At 43.6% G+C, this 18,173-nt stretch overlaps 1 protein-coding gene across 2 annotated transcripts in view; it reads right to left on the reverse strand.

The window, feature by feature from the left end:
• Positions 1-442: 442 nt before the first annotated feature.
• LOC113167091 (protein bicaudal D homolog 2-like) overlaps positions 443-18,173 on the reverse strand; it is a 39,612-nt gene continuing 21,881 nt past the window's right edge. Inside the window, exons 3-11 of one of the 2 annotated variants that reach the window (XM_026367479.1) lie at positions 15,439-15,591; positions 14,275-14,489; positions 13,945-14,191; positions 12,318-12,575; positions 11,995-12,198; positions 11,352-11,900; positions 10,670-10,821; positions 5,917-6,145; positions 443-2,653 (exon numbers count right to left, since the gene is read on the reverse strand). In XM_026367479.1, coding sequence (XP_026223264.1) covers positions 2,651-2,653; positions 5,917-6,145; positions 10,670-10,821; positions 11,352-11,900; positions 11,995-12,198; positions 12,318-12,575; positions 13,945-14,191; positions 14,275-14,489; positions 15,439-15,591 — 2,010 coding nt within the window. In that variant the 3' untranslated portion in view covers positions 443-2,650. Of the gene's footprint in view, positions 6,146-10,669; positions 10,822-11,351; positions 11,901-11,994; positions 12,199-12,317; positions 12,576-13,944; positions 14,192-14,274; positions 14,490-15,438; positions 15,592-18,173 lie in introns of both variants that reach the window. The other variant, XM_026367478.1, reaches the window with a different exon arrangement.

Below are 18,173 nucleotides of genomic sequence, written 5' to 3' on the forward strand. Positions count from 1 at the left end.
ATTAATTGGGCAGAGCTCAGGCCTCCAGAGCCTGGACAGGAAGTGCAGGGTGTACCAAAGGTCAACAGAAACTGGCTCAGATCAGTGCATGGGCGTATCTCCAGAAAGCAGCGAGAGGGGGAGCAAGGAAAAGAAATGAAGACCGGCGGAGGACAGAGAGGGAGGAGCGAGACTTTAAGTGAAACAGCAGAGAAAACACAGGGAGAGGGAGACGGAGAGGGTTGGAGGGTGGGGGGAGAAGGTGGTGGAAGTGTTTTTGTGTATTGTGTGAAATGTGATCATGTCCTGGAGCTGCTCAGACAGCTGGGAAGTTCCCCTGCCCCTGGCTTCCAGCTGGGAACACTCTGAGGAGACATTGGGGCTGCAGACCATACACTTCTCTGATTAACCCTTCGCCTGCTGCTGCTGAGCACGAAGCTATAAATAACAACACCCACACGGCTTTAAACTTAAGTCACATTTATTAATTTTAGCCAGTATGACTACCTTTACACAGACATACCACCTCTCTACTAGAAAACAAACAAAACACTTATTAGTTCAGCAGTAATACGTCAGACTTAACTCTTGTGTTTTCATTTTTGCCCATTTTTTTTAATAACACCCTGATAAAGTTTACATGTTTGTTTTCAATTCTGTGTAAAGGTCCCATTACTGAGAAACATGCATATGACATTTAGCTTTAATCAATATGCCACTAATCATAATGCACATTATTGATAAGAATACAGTACTGCATGACAATTCAAATAAATACCAACATACAGGTGAAGTCGTTATTTCATATAAAGATATCAAACTCTCATTATGGATCAATACTGAAACACAATATGACAATATAAAGTTTGCACAGCTAAATTTCATTATCACAATGCTATGGCTTCCAGCAAACAGAAAACTTCTTTTAATGTAAAACAGTATCTGAATTGCACTTTCTTTTTTTAGCTTCTTGTCCGTATTGGTAACTTTAGCGCCTCAACAAACAAGCGTTGGCTATAATGGCACTATTCAAGCTTGTTGATGCTTATTTTGTTTTCTGTTTCCTGAAAACATAATGCTCAAAGATGATGTAAAAAAACAAAACAAAAAACAAAAAAAGATTAAAAAAAAATCAAAACAATAAAACAACAAACAGATCGGACAAAAAGAATGATAAATGCGCTCTCTGCACATTTTTTCAACAATACTATTGATATCACATTACCTTCACCAAACAAAGCTAGAGATACGTAGATGTTTCCAATAGTACACCGATCTACCCCAACACATTACAGGTGCTTGGAGCATTTTGTTCAATAACAGGAGGCCAAAGGGATTTCTTTTGGTTCCCAAAGTTTGATAAAAAAAACAACCTTTTCTTAATACCCCTGAATTTATTGAGTGGACCACTGACCAACAGAATTCAATACAATTTCAGTTTTATCGTGCTAATTTAAAAACTATTATCTCACTCATGCTTAAAAAGGGGGCGAATTCCCTTTGCACTTATTGCTGCTCACAGTCATTTTGAACCCAAAGTCCTCACCTATAAAAAAAAAAGAAAACATAAAACACTAGTCTAAGATTCTCCCTTGAAATAATGAAAGGCACTACTGGTCAGAAACAAAGAACTAAACAAACCAAAAACAAAACCCCCAGCGTTCACGCAGCGAGCCGTGGCCCGAACGACATGCTTCTCAGTGACGGCTTGTCTTCTTTCCCGAGTCTTGATTCTTTTCGACCTAAACGGTGTACCAAGATTTGGCACGATAAACGAAGAGAGAATGAAACAATTCCAATTTGGAATTTAATTGTTGCACTTGCAGAGAATTCTGGAAGTCAGTGATCCCGTTTCAGTGGAACGCCCTCGGTAAGAAGCTAGGAAAAGCACGTCGCATCACTCAAATTTTCCCAAAACACAACTTACCTATTTGTGTCAGAGCGTTGTCAAGTTTCATTTTGTTATTTCGAACTATTCCTAGGAATAATAAATACATGAAAAAACCCCAGAATTTGATCACCCTGGATTTTCTTTGTGTAGAACATGGCAGTAGAACAAACATAAAAGAAAACCGACAGCATATCATACGATGCAAATGTAACATAACAAGTTATGAATGATTATTTGATGGATAAAATCTTGAGGATAAAGTGGTGATGGTAGGACTGTGGTTTGTGGAGCCTCGACTAGAGCAGAAGTCAGGAGAACGTATAAACCTATAGTCCTAACCTACTCACAAACCATAGCGCTACCACGTTTAGTTCCTATAGGTTAAAAATAATCTGTTATAATCCTATATAATGAAAGTGCACAGATTAAGAAACGATAAACTAAAACAGACAAACGAAAACATGATAGAACCAGAAAAACTAAACAGGTTGTTAGATTACACTGAGAAACAAACCCATGTCCCCTGGCTTCCCATTGGATGGTTGGATGAGCCAATCAGAAACTCTGGTCAGACTTATGATTCAGTTCATTCAACCTGGGAAAAATTGGCTTCCAGCAGCAGTTTGTCATATTCGTCACATTTTTAGTTTTCCAAATGAAAAGGGAGGACAGTTTTCAAGTCCAAATAGCTTATAGCGCTAACTCTTTTCGGCGGACTCAATCAGCTGTGAGAATGGACCTTGTGTTGGCACTTCGTCATCCATGCAGAACTACTGTAATTTACTGCAAAATGGAGAAACAGACAGCATTAGCATTACTGGTCCATTTAGAGGGACTGTTAACAAGGTGGGCAGCTGAGTCCACACAGACAAATAAAATAGACGGCGGCCACAGTTAGTCAAAGCAACAGAAGCCGATGTTAGGACTGCGAGGCAGCTGATGTTAAATCTGGAGCTTTGCTGTCAATGTCAATGTTTCTGAGGAGCTGATGTGAAAGCGCATTCACCACAACGCATCCTGCAGGTGCTGTTAGGAAGCCAGTGACTCACAAGTACCAGGACTTAGTAACCAAAGGACAGAGTTGAAGCCACATCCCACCACCCAGGTCAAAGGAGACGGCTCTTCCTCGAATGCCAAGCAAGTTAATGACAATGGGTTATGGTTGTTGACATGCAGGCTTATTATAAATCAGAAACTTGAATCATTATGGATATAAGAAACTGAAAGGTGAAGTGGGAAGAGCCTGCAAGCAGAGGTAGGAGGAGCTTTTTAGGTGCCATGATGTTCTGACACCAGATAAGCCAGACATTGATTTCAAACTAGATGGTGGGAAATGATCTGTCTAGGGAGAGGGGTTCTAGTCACAATCACATCCAGGCTTCTATTTTTATGTGATAGCACAGAGCCTAAATGAGGGGAAGGTTAAGGGCCCAACTAATTTGAATCAATGTCCTCTGGTTGGCCGAGCAACCAGTCTTCTGTTTTTTTTAATTTTGCCTCCAATAACGACCAGACGTTTCTCTCTCAGCAAACCCCTGGACTCAGAGTCAGCTCTCAGCCAGACATCTGGCTTTCTTCACCAGCATGTCTACCTTTCTTATCTCCTCTCTCAGGAGCTGGTTTACAATGTGAGTAGCCCGCCCCCCCCCTTTTTACTTCTCTAACCTTTTCTCTGTTAGCGCAACAGAAACAGAATATATCGCACTTTAAGTGAATCTCAAAAGTAAGAGTGATGAACCTACAGGGAGGTTCTTTTCCTTTTTTTTTCCGATAGCCTTGTCTCCATGCTGTGTGCTTACGGATGCACGTTCAAGCAGGGTTGACTGCTGATGTTCATTTAGTTTTGAAGGAAAAAAAAGAGCTCCCTCTCTTCATAACTGAGAGGAAGGAATACTGTAGTGGGATCCTGCAAGAGTATAACCTGAACACGATCATATTAAGAATATAGAATATAATATATAGCTTAGTAGTAGAAAAAGCATAATTTAAGACATCTTGCAGGATTTCCTCACATCAACCCTGCTTTTAGCATCGTAAAGCTAATGTGTCTATGATCCACAAGCAATACATGGATTTATTAAACACAAGCCCCACTTATATTTTTTACCTATTTGCGAAATGCTAGCTTGCAAAGGCTTAAAGCTATTGTGGATATTAAAACAGTACATCACGTTGTCCTCACACACCAAACGCAGAAAATGAAAGGTGGCCCTCCATTTGCCAAAGGTTAAAAACATAATACACACACGAGGGCTGTTCACTTCAATGCTGGTATACACACAGGCAAAAATCAGGAATACAACATATGTGAGGACAGTTACCTGAAAAAAATATTCAGAGGGCAATTTACCCCACAATTCCTCATTCTAGTTAAAGGGTGAGTGGTGATGCTGGGGGAGCAAGCTGCTGACAATCTACAAGAGAGAAGGTTGTTATGGCGACCAAGTGAGAAGACACAGATGAGAGACATAGGGAAAGGGTTTACAGCCACACTGTCACACAGGAATTAGAGCGATACCTCCAAAATGGAGAAAGGGGGAAGAGAGAAGGAAAAGAACAGTATTAGCTCAGGATGAGAAGGACAGGGCTTTACACACAGATAATTGATCAAATGTTTGGGTTGACAGGCACTTTTGCCAAGCAGGTTGGTTGGATTAGTTTCTATATTGATTTATTATCCAGACGTGGGTGCCTTTTAAATTTGTGCTCTTGTAGGATTTGCTCCATATTTCAAAAAAATCATCTTTGATCAAAACTATATTGTATATCTGTTCACAGTAACTATATCATTTTGAATAGAAGTAGGATCCTGAGGCACTGATGCAGAAGTGCACTTAATTTAGGTATGGAGATCGATTTGTCAAACGTTCTTCTTCTCTTAATAATATGGCTCTGAAAGGATCCATCCCAACGTGATGGGTCGCATGGACTAGACAGCCGTCCTGTTTCTCACCAGACACCAAATAACTCCTCTTTTTATAATGTAGAGCCCTGTAGTACACAAGTTTCTCTTGTAGCACACACCTGACAACAGAAAAAAAACAGGTAAAAAAGCTCAGAAGCATTTTCATTTGCAAAGCCATGCGATTCTACTGATTTCTACTGTATTGGTGTGCTAGCATCACAGCTTTAAAATGATCCTGAAATAAACACCTGCGGTCACAGGTGCTCCTTTTCTGCCCAAACAATTCCATCACAAAACCATCAACCCACTTATGAGTTTTTGAATTTCTTTGTGTAGAATCATAATGTGCTCCCCTAGCAAGAAAGCAAAGGGAGCTTGCATATTTTAGTTCCTTTATCGTCTTGTAAACATTAAGGAGTGACCTGATTGAACAGTGGGCTGCTGGGTGCAGGTCAGTCCTGGGGGACCAGGACAGAGAGGCAGGAGAGGAGGGGGCTTTTTTTTTTTTTTTAAAGGAGCACCAATGCCGACAGAAGAGTCGAAGAGGATGTCATATTTAGTCACACGACTGTCAGATTGACATCCTCTGTACACGCCCCCAACCACACAATGTGTTACTGTTACCAGGCAATACACTCAGGGGGCCAGAACAAAGAAGCACAGAAGCTGCCACCTTTTACATCATATGTACAGCACCACGACAGCGGAAAGAATAGACACTCCATAATATCCACAAAACCCCCCAATACAACCGGGGCCCAATAATCCACATGCCATATATGTCTACTACAGTCCAAACGTCTAGTGCACACTGTACATACATCTGCATTCCCCTAAGCGTTTACACTAGCACACACGAGCAGCCAGTTAGTCACACAGCAGGTCCTACAGGAGCGCAGGCTGGCCAGGGAGTTAAGCGAGCGAGTGGGGCGCTTAAACACTACGGCAGGGAGGGTCTGGCCCGTAAGCCCTACCCTCCCTCTGTACACAGCAGTCCCTTGGAGACTTGTCGGCCGCCTCAGTCGCAGTAGATCTTGTACTTCTCGCTGCAAAAGACCACAGGGCCTCCCAGAATGCCACTGGGTACAGCGCTGCTGTGCTCTGGTCGGCCGGAGCCAGAGCAGGTGAGACTCTGACTTACGTGGGGGTTGTTGGTTGTGCTGCTGCTGGCCTTGCGGGTCTTGGCCCGGCTGGCGTTGCCTCCCCGGCGGGTCTGCTCGTGGTCAAACTCCAGGTCCTCCAGGCGCTGTGTCAGGGCCAGTTTCTGCTGGATCGCCATCCGCAGCAGCGAGTTGAGGGTCTTTTTCTCATCCTCTGCTGCAGCTAGCTGTCTCTGCATCTCATCCAGCTGGGTGACATACTCATCACAACTATAAGAGAGGAAGGGGTGGGGTGGGGGGGGATTGCAGAGTTAAATACATCTCTGTTCACAATTACCTGGAATTTTAACCACCAGTAATCCCTGTTCCCTACCACCAGGGGGCAGTGGCACTCCCAAAAACATCAAACTTCATGTTAATCAATGTAGAATATGTTAGCTTACTGTTATTTGCATTAGAGGTCCTGCAAAACTACAACCATCACATACATGAACTGCATGTTTAAGATACTAACATCAGCATTAAAAGTTCAAACCCAGTGATAGTGGAGCACTTTGACCATGACTTTTACCTTGATACACAACATTCTGCAACCACCAGGTGGAGCCATTGAGCTGCACAGCACAGACCTCTAAACCCTGCAGAGCTACTGCATTACTAACTTAAGATTCAATGAGCCATTTCAGCCTCCTCCATCAAACTTCCCAAAATAAGACGTTGTCGGCCGTTTGCAAAGGCAGTGGCTCCGCAGTTTTAATAATATGATAAATATCTGCTTTTTAACAATCACTACATGGTACAGGTGGTGGAAGGTGGGTTCATGAACTACTCACTCATGAGATGTCTGAGTGTAGTATAACATAATATACTGCATAAACAGAGGATAACAGCAACAATCTAGGGGGACTATGAGAAGGCTCTTTCTGTGTCACCTGAAGAAAAGGGAAGTCAAAGAGGGGAGAAACATGAAGACGGGGAGGAAAGGAGTGCGGTTCTTTACTTTGAACTGTAGCTATTTACACCTGACCTCCACTTTTCCAGTTGGAGTGAGACTTCATCATTATTGTTCATCTCTTCCATTTCCCATCTCTGTGTGAAATAGCACATGACATGAAGTCTGTCTAGCAACTGCTCCATATGCATCACTGCACTGCGGCATTATCACCTCTCTCTTCATTCTCTTCTACGTGTGTCTGTGCAGGTGTGCCTAATGCTGGACGGGGATGAAACTAGGTCAGTAAAAGGTATTCTGAAGTGGTGGTGGTACGGTTTATATCACCACATCTTTGATTTTCATGCTACTTCCTACTCCCGCCCTTTCCATCTCTTTCAATTGCACATTCCTTCCTGAGTCTTATCTTGCGACTCCTTTTCTTCTTCATTGCATCCTTGCTGCTGTCTGTGTCTGTTTACCTGCATTGGTCACTTTCTCTCTTCACATCTTGCTCATCTCTCCTTTATGTTTGCTGACAAAGCAATCTGCCCGACATTCTTTATTAACGACTGACACACCTCACTAAAGGGAGCGGTTGGTTATACTGGTTAAGCACTCATCCAACGCTGTAGCACCAAAAACCATTCATTTCATTTAACTGGCAGGTAACCTCACCCTACTCCATATTATCTTTCTGCTTTTAAAGTCTTTATTATTATTGGGAACTCCCTAACCTGTAGTGTGCCCACAAACCTTTATAGTCTTTGAAAAGCCACAAGAATGATGGCATCTCAGTTATGTTGTGTTTATGTTTTGTATTGCAATGTCTGCAAGCTACAACTGTCACTTTTCCACTAGACATGTGAGGTCTGGTATTGTTGGTCTGTGGTTAGTTATGGCGTCAACTGCTTAAGTGAAAAGAAAAGCACAATTGCCAACTCAACTTTGTAAATATGTAAATAAAGTGTTTCCAATAAGAGACTTTTTCACTTATTTTGAAATGTGATTATAGAAGTATGCACACCTATTTAAAACATTACTCAGAAAAAGTAAGCTGCATGCGGCCTGTCTTCATTTGTAACTGTAAAAAACTGTAACTATTTGTTAAAAAACTATTGTTTAAATAGAAAAATAAGTCTTGAATGCAGAATCTGGGACCAAAAGGAGCAGGGGCTGCAGATGGTTTAGCTGCGTGTGGTGCTGCACGTGGTTGTGCGCCATGTGAACTCTGGCCTTGCCAGAACACCAACACAAACATACACCATACACTCCCCTCTTGTGTATGCAGTTTGATTCCCAGTGGGGCACACACCCAGACAATGGGGATCAGTGCGGCTTCATTAAACCCAATATGAGACTAGGAGACAACCCGGGAGCTGGTGGGGGGGGCGCCTTCAGATAGCTCAGCCTCTCTTACATGGGGGTGAGAGGGCGTGCATTTTTCCCGGGAAAAAACAGAGGAGTCTATTCTAGGGACTGGAGGGATACAATAGAAGCCTTTTTTGGCCTGCTGATGGGTGTGGTGGCACAATGGCTGAGGGGGGCCAAGAGGCTGCTGCTGGCCTTTTGCAGATAAACACTCATCATATTCTCTTTGACAAACAGGCACTTTATCTGCATCTTGCTGTGATGATTTACAGTTGTCGATGACATTTACGGCTGCATACGGAAAGCGCGACGATTGCACCATTCATGCAGACATGGTTCAAAATCAATAATGCTTTCACAGCACACACACACACACACACAAACACACACACACACAGACACACACACACACACACACACACACACACACACACACACACACACACACACACACACACACACACACACACACACACACACACACAGAACTCCTCTGCTGTGGTCTTGTCTGGAGCTTGATTGGTCATGGTGGGGTGGATATCATAGCGAGAGCAGGGAGGAGGAGGTGGTAAGAATAGGACTGAACAAACAATGATGGACCAAAAATCACAACAAGCAAAAGAACAGCAGGAAGATTTTACATTTGTGAAGAATCTGGGACTTGAGATAATGATTTGACTGTGAATCAGTATATGAGCAGGAGCTGAGAACATGTCGAGGCATGACTTAGGAATGTTAGAGGCTGGAGCTTACTGTTAACATGACACCCGAGGCTGCAGCTGGAGAGGCACATACGTACACGCACTTGAAAAACATTCAGGCCTGCGTCGCTCTCATGAAATTCTCACAGACTGTAATGAACTCCGACAAACCTCAAGTTACTCTAATCTGTAAGAGAGCTGCTAACTACCCTAACCCTAACCCAGATCACACAAAGACACAAAACAAAACCTACACATTCTTTCAATTTCACCCCTCTCCTCCTTTGTCAAAGACCACACATGTCTGTCAGTTGTATGCATCAGAAATCCACCTTTACAGACTTACGGAGAGGAAAAAAAAAGCCTGTTAAATTAGGCTCCTGTAGAGGGCTTTAACTGAAAGCCTGCCTGCTTCCTCTCTTTCTTTTCCAAATGGCTAGAGAACCGGGTGTTTGCTGGTGAGGAAGGATGGTGGGGAGGAGGGGGGTGCTGGTATACAAAAGGGGGAGTGTGGGAAACCTCTCTCAGGCGGGTCCCCCAAGCTCTCAAAGAGTCTCCTGACCCAACTCTGTCCATATAGCAGAGGATTTACATACCAATACATGTATCCCATAAACAGCCTGAATTTAAAAACCTTGTCAGCAGCGTTGATGCAGGCAGTGAACAGGAAAAATGTCTAACACGTCAAAATCTTGCATTTCTTCAGCAGAAGGGACTTCTTCTAATGGCTCTGCCTCTTCACAACACGTATGAACTCAAACCTTTGTAAAACGGCTGTGATAATGACAAGCGATAGCAAGATCTAGTTGTCTATTAGCCTTGGTTGCCTTCTGCATCCATCCAGTTTAGCATTATATCTACATGCTCTAACCACCTGGCTCTGCAGTGTGCCAAAAAAAAAGAGACAACACTCTTCTGTTAGTAACTGATTAGACACTGCAGGTATATGAGGTTAGTGCAAGTGCACATCAGTGATATGTATAGAATTACTGTATGGGCAGGATGATGGGTGCTGAGCTGCCCACACATTCCCTTCAGTACTTGTAACCTTCATTCAATAATACTGCCCCCACTCCCCACCCTCCTTCACCTCTCCCTCCTCTGCTTGAGGTTTGGTCTTAAATGCAATAAACTAGAACAACTGTCTCATCATCTCAACGCAGCCCTCTAGACAGGGGCTGATATTTGTTGTTGGCACGCAGAATAAAAAAAACAACTCGGAAAGTGAATCCACTCTGGAATCAGTCAAATCAAATCTAAAAGTGAAAACAAGTGCCAATTCAAATGCATTGCCACATATTTTCCAACCGTTCTCAATATGCATACACAAACAAACAAGCTGTGTGTGAACACTTAGTGTTGAGGGGTAAATGTGTAATCCACACCGAATCGAGGTGGGATTATGCACACAACCTTTGACCGGCTTCTTTTCAGAATCAGGAAAGATTAGCGAATGTGTCCGCCCATCTAATACACACACATGCACACACACACACTAGCCCCTTACCCCTACCTTAGCATTACAAATAAATGTCTAACTGTAACCCTAAAACCAAGCTTAAATCCTCAACTGGAAAGTGAGCACTAGCCAAGATGTCCTCACTTTCTCAAGATGCCCTAGTTTGCATGTCTTCATGCCACATTATGTGGGTAAACAACATGGGTAACAGTGGGCAAACATAGTTTGACTAGACTAGAATGGTGTGCCACAGAAATGCTTGTTTGTCAGATACAAGCTTTGTAAGATGTTTTTGGTGATGTCCACTGACCAGACAGAGACACGTTTCTTACCGTGTGGCAAACATAGCTCGGAGTGAGGAAAAGGTGGCAGCATCTTCCTTCAGGGCTTTGAGCTCATTCCTCAGTTTCATCATGGTCTCAGTCACCATGGCCTTTTCGTTCTCATACTTGCTCTTCAGATTGGCCAGAGCAACTTCAGCTGTCTGTGGGTGGACAAAAAGAACAAAGGGTCAGTGCAGCTGGACGGTGACAGTTTTACAGTGTTTCCTGTCCCATGAAGTCTGTTAATATGGACACATTTTTCTGTCATATGTAAGTCATTAAGTTAGATCATTGCTCTGGCTTGGCTGCTATTGTTAGTGGTTTAAAAACCCATAGGTGTATGATTCATGAGGGCTTTCATGTTTGTGCTCTAATGAATAACCACACACAGGGGTAAGGGCAAAGGGCTACCAGAGCAACTGCATATACACTCAATCTCTGGGTTATGGTTCTTTGTGCTTTGGGGGACTGTTCTTCAATCCTAAATATACAGATACTCTGAGCAGCTGTCACCATAAGAATGCTATCTCCAGTTTGTTACAGATGTCGTCTACACACACACATTTGCTACAACAGCTGAACAGACCTGAAATAGATGACACCTTCTTCTGCTGTTTCTGTCTTTCAAGGAAAACTGACAAATGTTTGGTTGTGTCACCAAGTTACAGACATTTGAAACAGATCTACTGACCTGCTTGTTAGCCTTGAGGACAGTCCTCAGAGTGGCAATCTGTTCTCTCTTGGTGCTGAGCAGAGATTTTAATTTGAGGATCTCCTCCATGCAGGCTTCCTTGTCCTTATCGGCCACAGTGCCGAGCTCCAGAGAGGCCACCCTCTGGCGGGACAGCTCAGTGGTGCGGTCCACAGCCAGCTGCAAGTGCTTGATCTGGTCTCTGATTATTGCCACCAGGTTGTAGATGTTCATGGGCTCGCGGCGGTGGTCAGACACAGGAGAGGGCAGCGAGGAGACAGGTGAAGGAGCTCCATCGCTTAGTTCGCTCTTACCAGTTTCAGGGAAGAGGCCCTTGGTGAGCAAGATGGGGGAACGACGGCCACGGCCCTCTGGGCTGCTCCGACCACCCTTACCCTCCTTGTAGAAGTCAAGCATGACGCGGTTGGGTGTCTCGTTGTTGCACATGCAGACGTGGTTGTAAAGAGTGGCCAGTTCTTCGCTGAATGTCACCAGCTCATCCTGTGCCACACTCAGGCTGCCTTGTGACTCGCCTGCCACATCGCTCAACTGATGAGAGATAAAAAAAGCAATCAGTCATGTTTATGTCTCACTAAAAACTCAAATTCATCTTTTAGCAGAATGATCTAGAGCAGTTACTCACCTTGCGTAGCTCCTTCTCTAGCTTAGCCTTATCTGCTTTCTCTGCCTGACTCGTCTTCTCCAGAGTTGCCAGCTTCTCTCCCAGATTTGTGACATCATTCTCCAGACGGGTGCGCTCCTCTTCATAACGAGACTGACAAGCCTGGTATTCGGCTTTCAGAGTCTTCAGTTCCTCCTTCAGCTCTCCTGCCTCAGATACAGCAACCTAGCAAAGCAAGATCAATTGCTGAGTATGAATAAAGTCCAAATGTATTGTAAGACACCTTCTGACTGGATGTAATGTAGATTTGAGCCGTCATCTTTCATCTACTAGAAGAAAATTACCTTGTACTTGCACTCCAGGATCTCAGGTCCGTTGATGTCTACCTCGTAGTAGTCTCCATCTTCATGGCTGTCACGTTCTTTCTCGTTGTCCAAGGCAGACTGGCGCTCCTTGCTGGCCTGAAGTTTGCGGATAGCATTGAGGTTCTCCGTGAGGCGGTTCACCTTCTCCTGATGCTCTGACAAAGCACCGTTAGCCTGCTCCAGCTGTTTCTGGGAGTCTTGAAGGTTGGACAGCAGGTTGACCTTCTCACGCTCCATCTGAGTAGAGATAAAGAGACACAGAGAGGAATGAAATGAGATAGTCACACTTTATGTAGAATATATGATGAAAGTACAGCAATATTTGCTTTGTTTACTGCACTACTTTCAAGTTTTGATTTCTTTGTAACTCGATATCAGTCATGTGTCAACTAAACCCAATATCAGGCTTGTGTTTCCAAGGTATGTGAGACTCACTGCCCAGCAGGCCAGCATCAAAATCAGGATGACCTTGACTATTTGCTGGGCTCACTTCAGATTAATGCTGGCAGAGACAGTAGATGGATCATCTTACACACTTGGACACAGTTGTGATGATGCGAGCAATGCGACAGAAGTATCATGGTCCTGCACCTCGACATCCAGTTTGTATTAGTTCAGAATGTATACCAAGCATTATGATTATTTTCAAAAATGCATGGCATGCTTAATGAACAGGGCTTATCAAGTGAAGAGTGGGATAGTATTGCTCTATATCAAATTTCACTAAACTGTCTAACGATGAAATAAGATACTGTCAGCACTAATCTGTGCACAACTTGTCAAGTGAGAACTATTTGTCACACCCCAATGCAGACATCAGTGAGGTTTAGAAGAGGGCTTGTGGGCAGCCAAACCATATCAGTGCAATCCCTCTCTTGCAAGAATCCATCCTGGATGTTACAGATTTCAGGAAACTGTGGAATGACCTGGCAGGAGATTTCATTAGGTGGTACAATCTGCTGGGTCACAACAAACACAGGGTTTTGTCCCAGTCTGCCATGTCCCCACCAAAATGATGGGGTCGAGAACCACAACTGTGCTCACAGAAGGGCAGCACGGAGGCAACTTCAAGTTGACAAATTAATCCAGCAACCGTTGTTTTGTTTGATGAAGGGGAACGGAGTGGACAAAAATCCTTAATCCCTAGTCTTCAAAACAATCATTATCCCCAGGTTCCCAGTACTTTCTGGTAACTATGGTGCTCAATCAGGCGTGGCCTTGGACTCGTGGGGTGATGAGCAAGCAGATGGCAGGTCCTCTGGTGCCACCACCCGCTGCCGTAGGGCCCAGCGCAGCCTATGTGCGAGTCTCCCTGGATTAACTTTGCTATAAGGGGATTTAGATCTCTGCAGCAGCGTAGGTCAGGATCTAGTCCAATCACTCCACTGTCTCACTCCTTCAAACACACCTTCAACCTAGTTTCAGCCTAGTTTGTTTTGATTCTCATCAGCCTCCTATTTATTTTTTTCTTACTGAATTCCACTAAACTTACTTACTGTACCTACTTAACGCAAATATTGCTGAGACCTGTTTTTTTACATCATAATGTGTAAGAGCAATCTAATCTTTGGCTGGATCCAGTTTTCTATAATAATTAAGGACAAACCTGCATCAGCTGCTGTTTGAGCTTCTGGATCTCTGAGATGTTAAGTTCGCTCAGCAGGTCATCCACGAGGCTGGGTGCAGGACGGAACAGTTCTTCCTTCTTGGGTGTAGAGATGCGGTTGTCATCAGTAATGGCATTGGCTAGTTTGGTGAAGCCATTTTCATATCCATGGACGGCCTCATCATTGTTCGGTTCAGTGGAGGCATCATCACTGAACTTCAGACCATCCAGGGAGATACTGAGTGGGCTTAGGGAAAAATAAGGGAACTCATTTAACGCTTATTATAGTATACGCTGAAGTCTTTGAGCATCTCATTTGTGCTTTATTACCTGTGGTACAGAGTGTCTCCAATGCTCATGTAGTGGGAAAGTTCTTTTCTCAGGGAAGCCTTCAGTTCACGCTCAGTTTTGATGGTCTCCAGGGCCTCTGCTAGCTGACGCTCTGCGATCTCTTTCAGGCGGACAGCATCCTCCAGCTGGCTGTTCAGGAATTGAGTGTCTTCTTCCAGGCGACGGATCTCATGCTTCAAACCCTCAAACTCCACCTGGGTATAGGAGGAGAAGGAACTAGTTTAATGAGAGTTGGATTCAGATACAGGCCTAGTGAAAATGATTTGTTAAGCTGGTTCACGTTTGGCAAAACAGTTAAAGCTGATATGAATCTGATACGTTCTTGGAACTATGTTAAGAAAGAACGTACAATTAATTTCCATATCTAAATAGTTTTGAGTTAATTGGTTTTAGGGGATACTTTTAATATTGGTTATCTAAAAAGCAGGAGTTGCTTTTGTTTTCCTTTCAGGATAAATGTAGAACACATGCTCTCAGACAACAACAAATACAGAGAATTAACAACTAAAGCCAATATCAAATGAAAATGTCCTACTTTGACATTTAGCGCCGTTTACGTTTACAGATGTAAATATGGGTTTTTGTGCCCTTCAGCTAATTTCAATAAACTGAGGGGCTTTGTTTCTTTGTATCACAAAGTGTTCGAACCTCTGTGGTGAAGAATGATTGATGTGGAAACATTTCCACAATCAGTGCTATTTCCAGACACTGGAAAAAAACAAAGACAGCTGCTTATGTCTTTACCGCGTCCGGGGGATGTTTTTGTTATCATTAAATCTGAATATTAAAGGGGCCCGTGCTTCTTTTGGAAGTCTAATTAGTAGAAGAATGAGATAAATCCAGAGCTGCCGTGTGAGGTGGAGGGCTTGTAGGGAAACCTGCTGAAAGGCAGTACTCAGTATATGTGTATTTAAAAAAGTGCTTGGATAACATGCCTAAAGCCACCAGTTTATTTAAGCTTAATGTGAAGAGGCAGCGTGTTAATGACCAATTATAAAATTCAATAACTTAACAAGAAGGGGATGTTCTGCACTTTATTGTCTACCCACCCATTCCCAGTTTTTTGACTGCATCTCTGTCGTTCAACACAATTTATGCAAATCAAATTGCACATGCAGAGCTGCAGCACTGCTCCATCCTCACCTGGCTCTGTTTGAGCATGGAGACCTGCTTCTGCAGCGAGATGTTCTCCTCCTCCAGCTCGGTGTAGTCCTGCAGCAGTCGAGCCTCCCGGAACTTGTACTCCTTGATGTCATCCCGAAGCTGATTTCTCTGGAGCTCCACCATCTGGCTGCTCTGTGGGGCCAAACAAGGTAGACAGAGGGAGAACACGAAGGGCCGTCAGTGACCACTATTTCAATCTGGTTTGACTGAGTGTGAGAGAGAGACGGCAATTGATTGGATATTGTTGCTTTAGCGTAACTATTCGTGTCACGTTGGCCCTTTAACACTCTAAATCTTGCTAGATAAGAAAAGGCTCCCATCTGGCTAAACACATTTTGTGTGTGTGTGTTTAGTGTGTGCGCCTGTTGGTGTTTGAGAGAGAGGTGCCAGGTGTCTCTCCGGGCAGTGGGCCACAAGTGTGCTTGCCTGCCAATTCTGATCACACCAAAATGACTGAAGGCTACTTATCCCTCGTGGTGCTGGGCATTTAGGTTTTGGAAAGCACTGTAATGGTCTAATTTTCTAAAGAGGAGTTTGATTAATCCCCTCGTTAAACCACAAGGACTAATCAGCATAAATTAGGAAATGAGAAGTTGTACAAACTACATCTGAGTTTCACTCTTTAAATCAAATTTGCAATAACTTTCTTAATTATTTTCAGACTTTACAAGTTAATTGATAAATGCTACAGACGACTGTGACATTGTGTTTGCTAAGCAGTTATTACAATCTAGCACTTTTGCTTGTAACATACTCTAAGTGCACTTGGTGCTCAGGAAAGGAATCATTAATAATATAAAGGTGAGAGAGACAAGAGACATGACGTTCCCCCTCTCGTAGACTCTGACACATACTGAAAACCCGAGGGATCTGATCATCCCCACTGAGCCACCTGTGTTCTTATTAGCTCATTTATTGCCCTATTTAACCCTACACTCTTGTTATATTGTGCCTTTTCATGGGCCTGCCATCCCAGCTGGCTCATCCCAAAATGCAAGAGCCCCCATAGCCCCCCACACTTGCTGAAGGAGAGAATCTCATCAGCTTTAAAGGGAACATACATGTGTATGTAATGCGAGAAAGATGAAGGGGAAGCATGGAAACAGATCTTTGTACCCAGCCAGTATCTGAACTGACCTTGAAAGTTTGTGAGTGCATATGTTTGCGTAAAGATGTAGATACTGCAGAGTGTGTCTCCATATGAATGAATTAAAAAGTTTCAATCCACACACCCAGAGTTCTTATCGCTTACACAGGTGCGGCATGTGTGTATTTCCACGTGCGAGTCAGTCAAAGAAGAACAGCAGTCTCTGTATCTGCAGTATGGCTAGAATTTGCATGGGGTTTGTGTGAGTGTGATGCGTGCCTTTGTGCGACGAGAGTTGGCAGACATAACCTAAAACTAGCCTTTCAGTCCCGTGCCACGTGCCCCCTTCCTCTCACGGAATCACTGTGGCTACATCACATTACACCCTGCTCTCAGAATATTTCAGTGATTATGATCGCGAGGGGATTTCACTTTGCAGACCTTCTCGTACTAGCGCTGCCTTGAGACTGAACACACATCGGCAATATTACTCTTTCAAACAGAGCAAGCATTAATGTGAGCATTTAGTGATAAGCAATGCCATGAAGCATTATAAGTAATAAAAGCTCAATAACTAATGCTCCAGAAGATCTAGTTTATGCAGCTCAGGAGAATATCATGGAACAAGCAAACTATTTGTTTTTCCGATCTCTTTGTAATTGGAATTTACTCAGCTCACTGGGAGAGAAATGCGCTGACAAATATTATGTTGCTAAATCCCCACTGATGAAGAGTACATGCTCCTCGGCTGCTCTTTGTAATAATTAATCACTATGTGCAGAGCTGAGGCCGGCGATTGAAGGTATATTAATATTCATGAGGGTTTTGCGCATGTCTGATGAACGGGGGTGTTTGGTGTATGAAAGCCCTGATGTCAGCGCTTTACTGAATAATACATGAACTTATAATACAGATCAGTCCAACCCCTAAGCCTCTGTACAGGGGTGCTGACTGAGAGAGCACAGCATTAAGGCAAAAAGAGAGAGAGAGAGAAAAAAAAAAAGGTGGAATCAGTCAAAACATTAATCTATTCAGTTACTGAGCTGGTCAGCTTTAGAGAATCAACCAACGTGTAGACAATTCATTCAGAAAGACTTCTAACATAATCTCATCAGTAAAGTAATCTCTTGTTTTTCACAAGCTGTGTCAGATGGTTGCTCAGGTCACTTCCTGGTCGGGGTTATGTGCCTCAGCTGTAGGGTCAGTGCTGTTTGGTCCCGCTGAACACAGACGCCCACTGGACCTGATTAAGTTGCTCCTCCAATCTGATTTGAATGCAAACTAGGATTTTGACCTTTCACCTTGCTTCCACATATACTGCTACACTGAACCCCCCACTCAGACCGGGGGGGTGGGGTTATACCGCTGTGACAGATGTTGATTTGACTAAACTCACCAGAAGTTATGATACCGATGTACAGTCGTGCTATAATCTGGACATAACATTTAATCAGGCAAAAGGACACAAGCCCGTCCTTGGTTGGTAAATCGTGTGTGTGCACGTGTGTGTGTGTGTGTGTGGATTGTCAGATAGATAGAGAGACTGTCAGTGAGAAGCCTTTTAAGACTGTATGTGTGTGTGGGTCTGTGTGTGGTCACTGTTGTCACTGCAACAGTGGCGTCTGGA

This window comes from Anabas testudineus, chromosome 7 (assembly GCF_900324465.2).
Source record: "Anabas testudineus chromosome 7, fAnaTes1.2, whole genome shotgun sequence".
Classification (NCBI taxonomy): domain Eukaryota; kingdom Metazoa; phylum Chordata; class Actinopteri; order Anabantiformes; family Anabantidae; genus Anabas; species Anabas testudineus.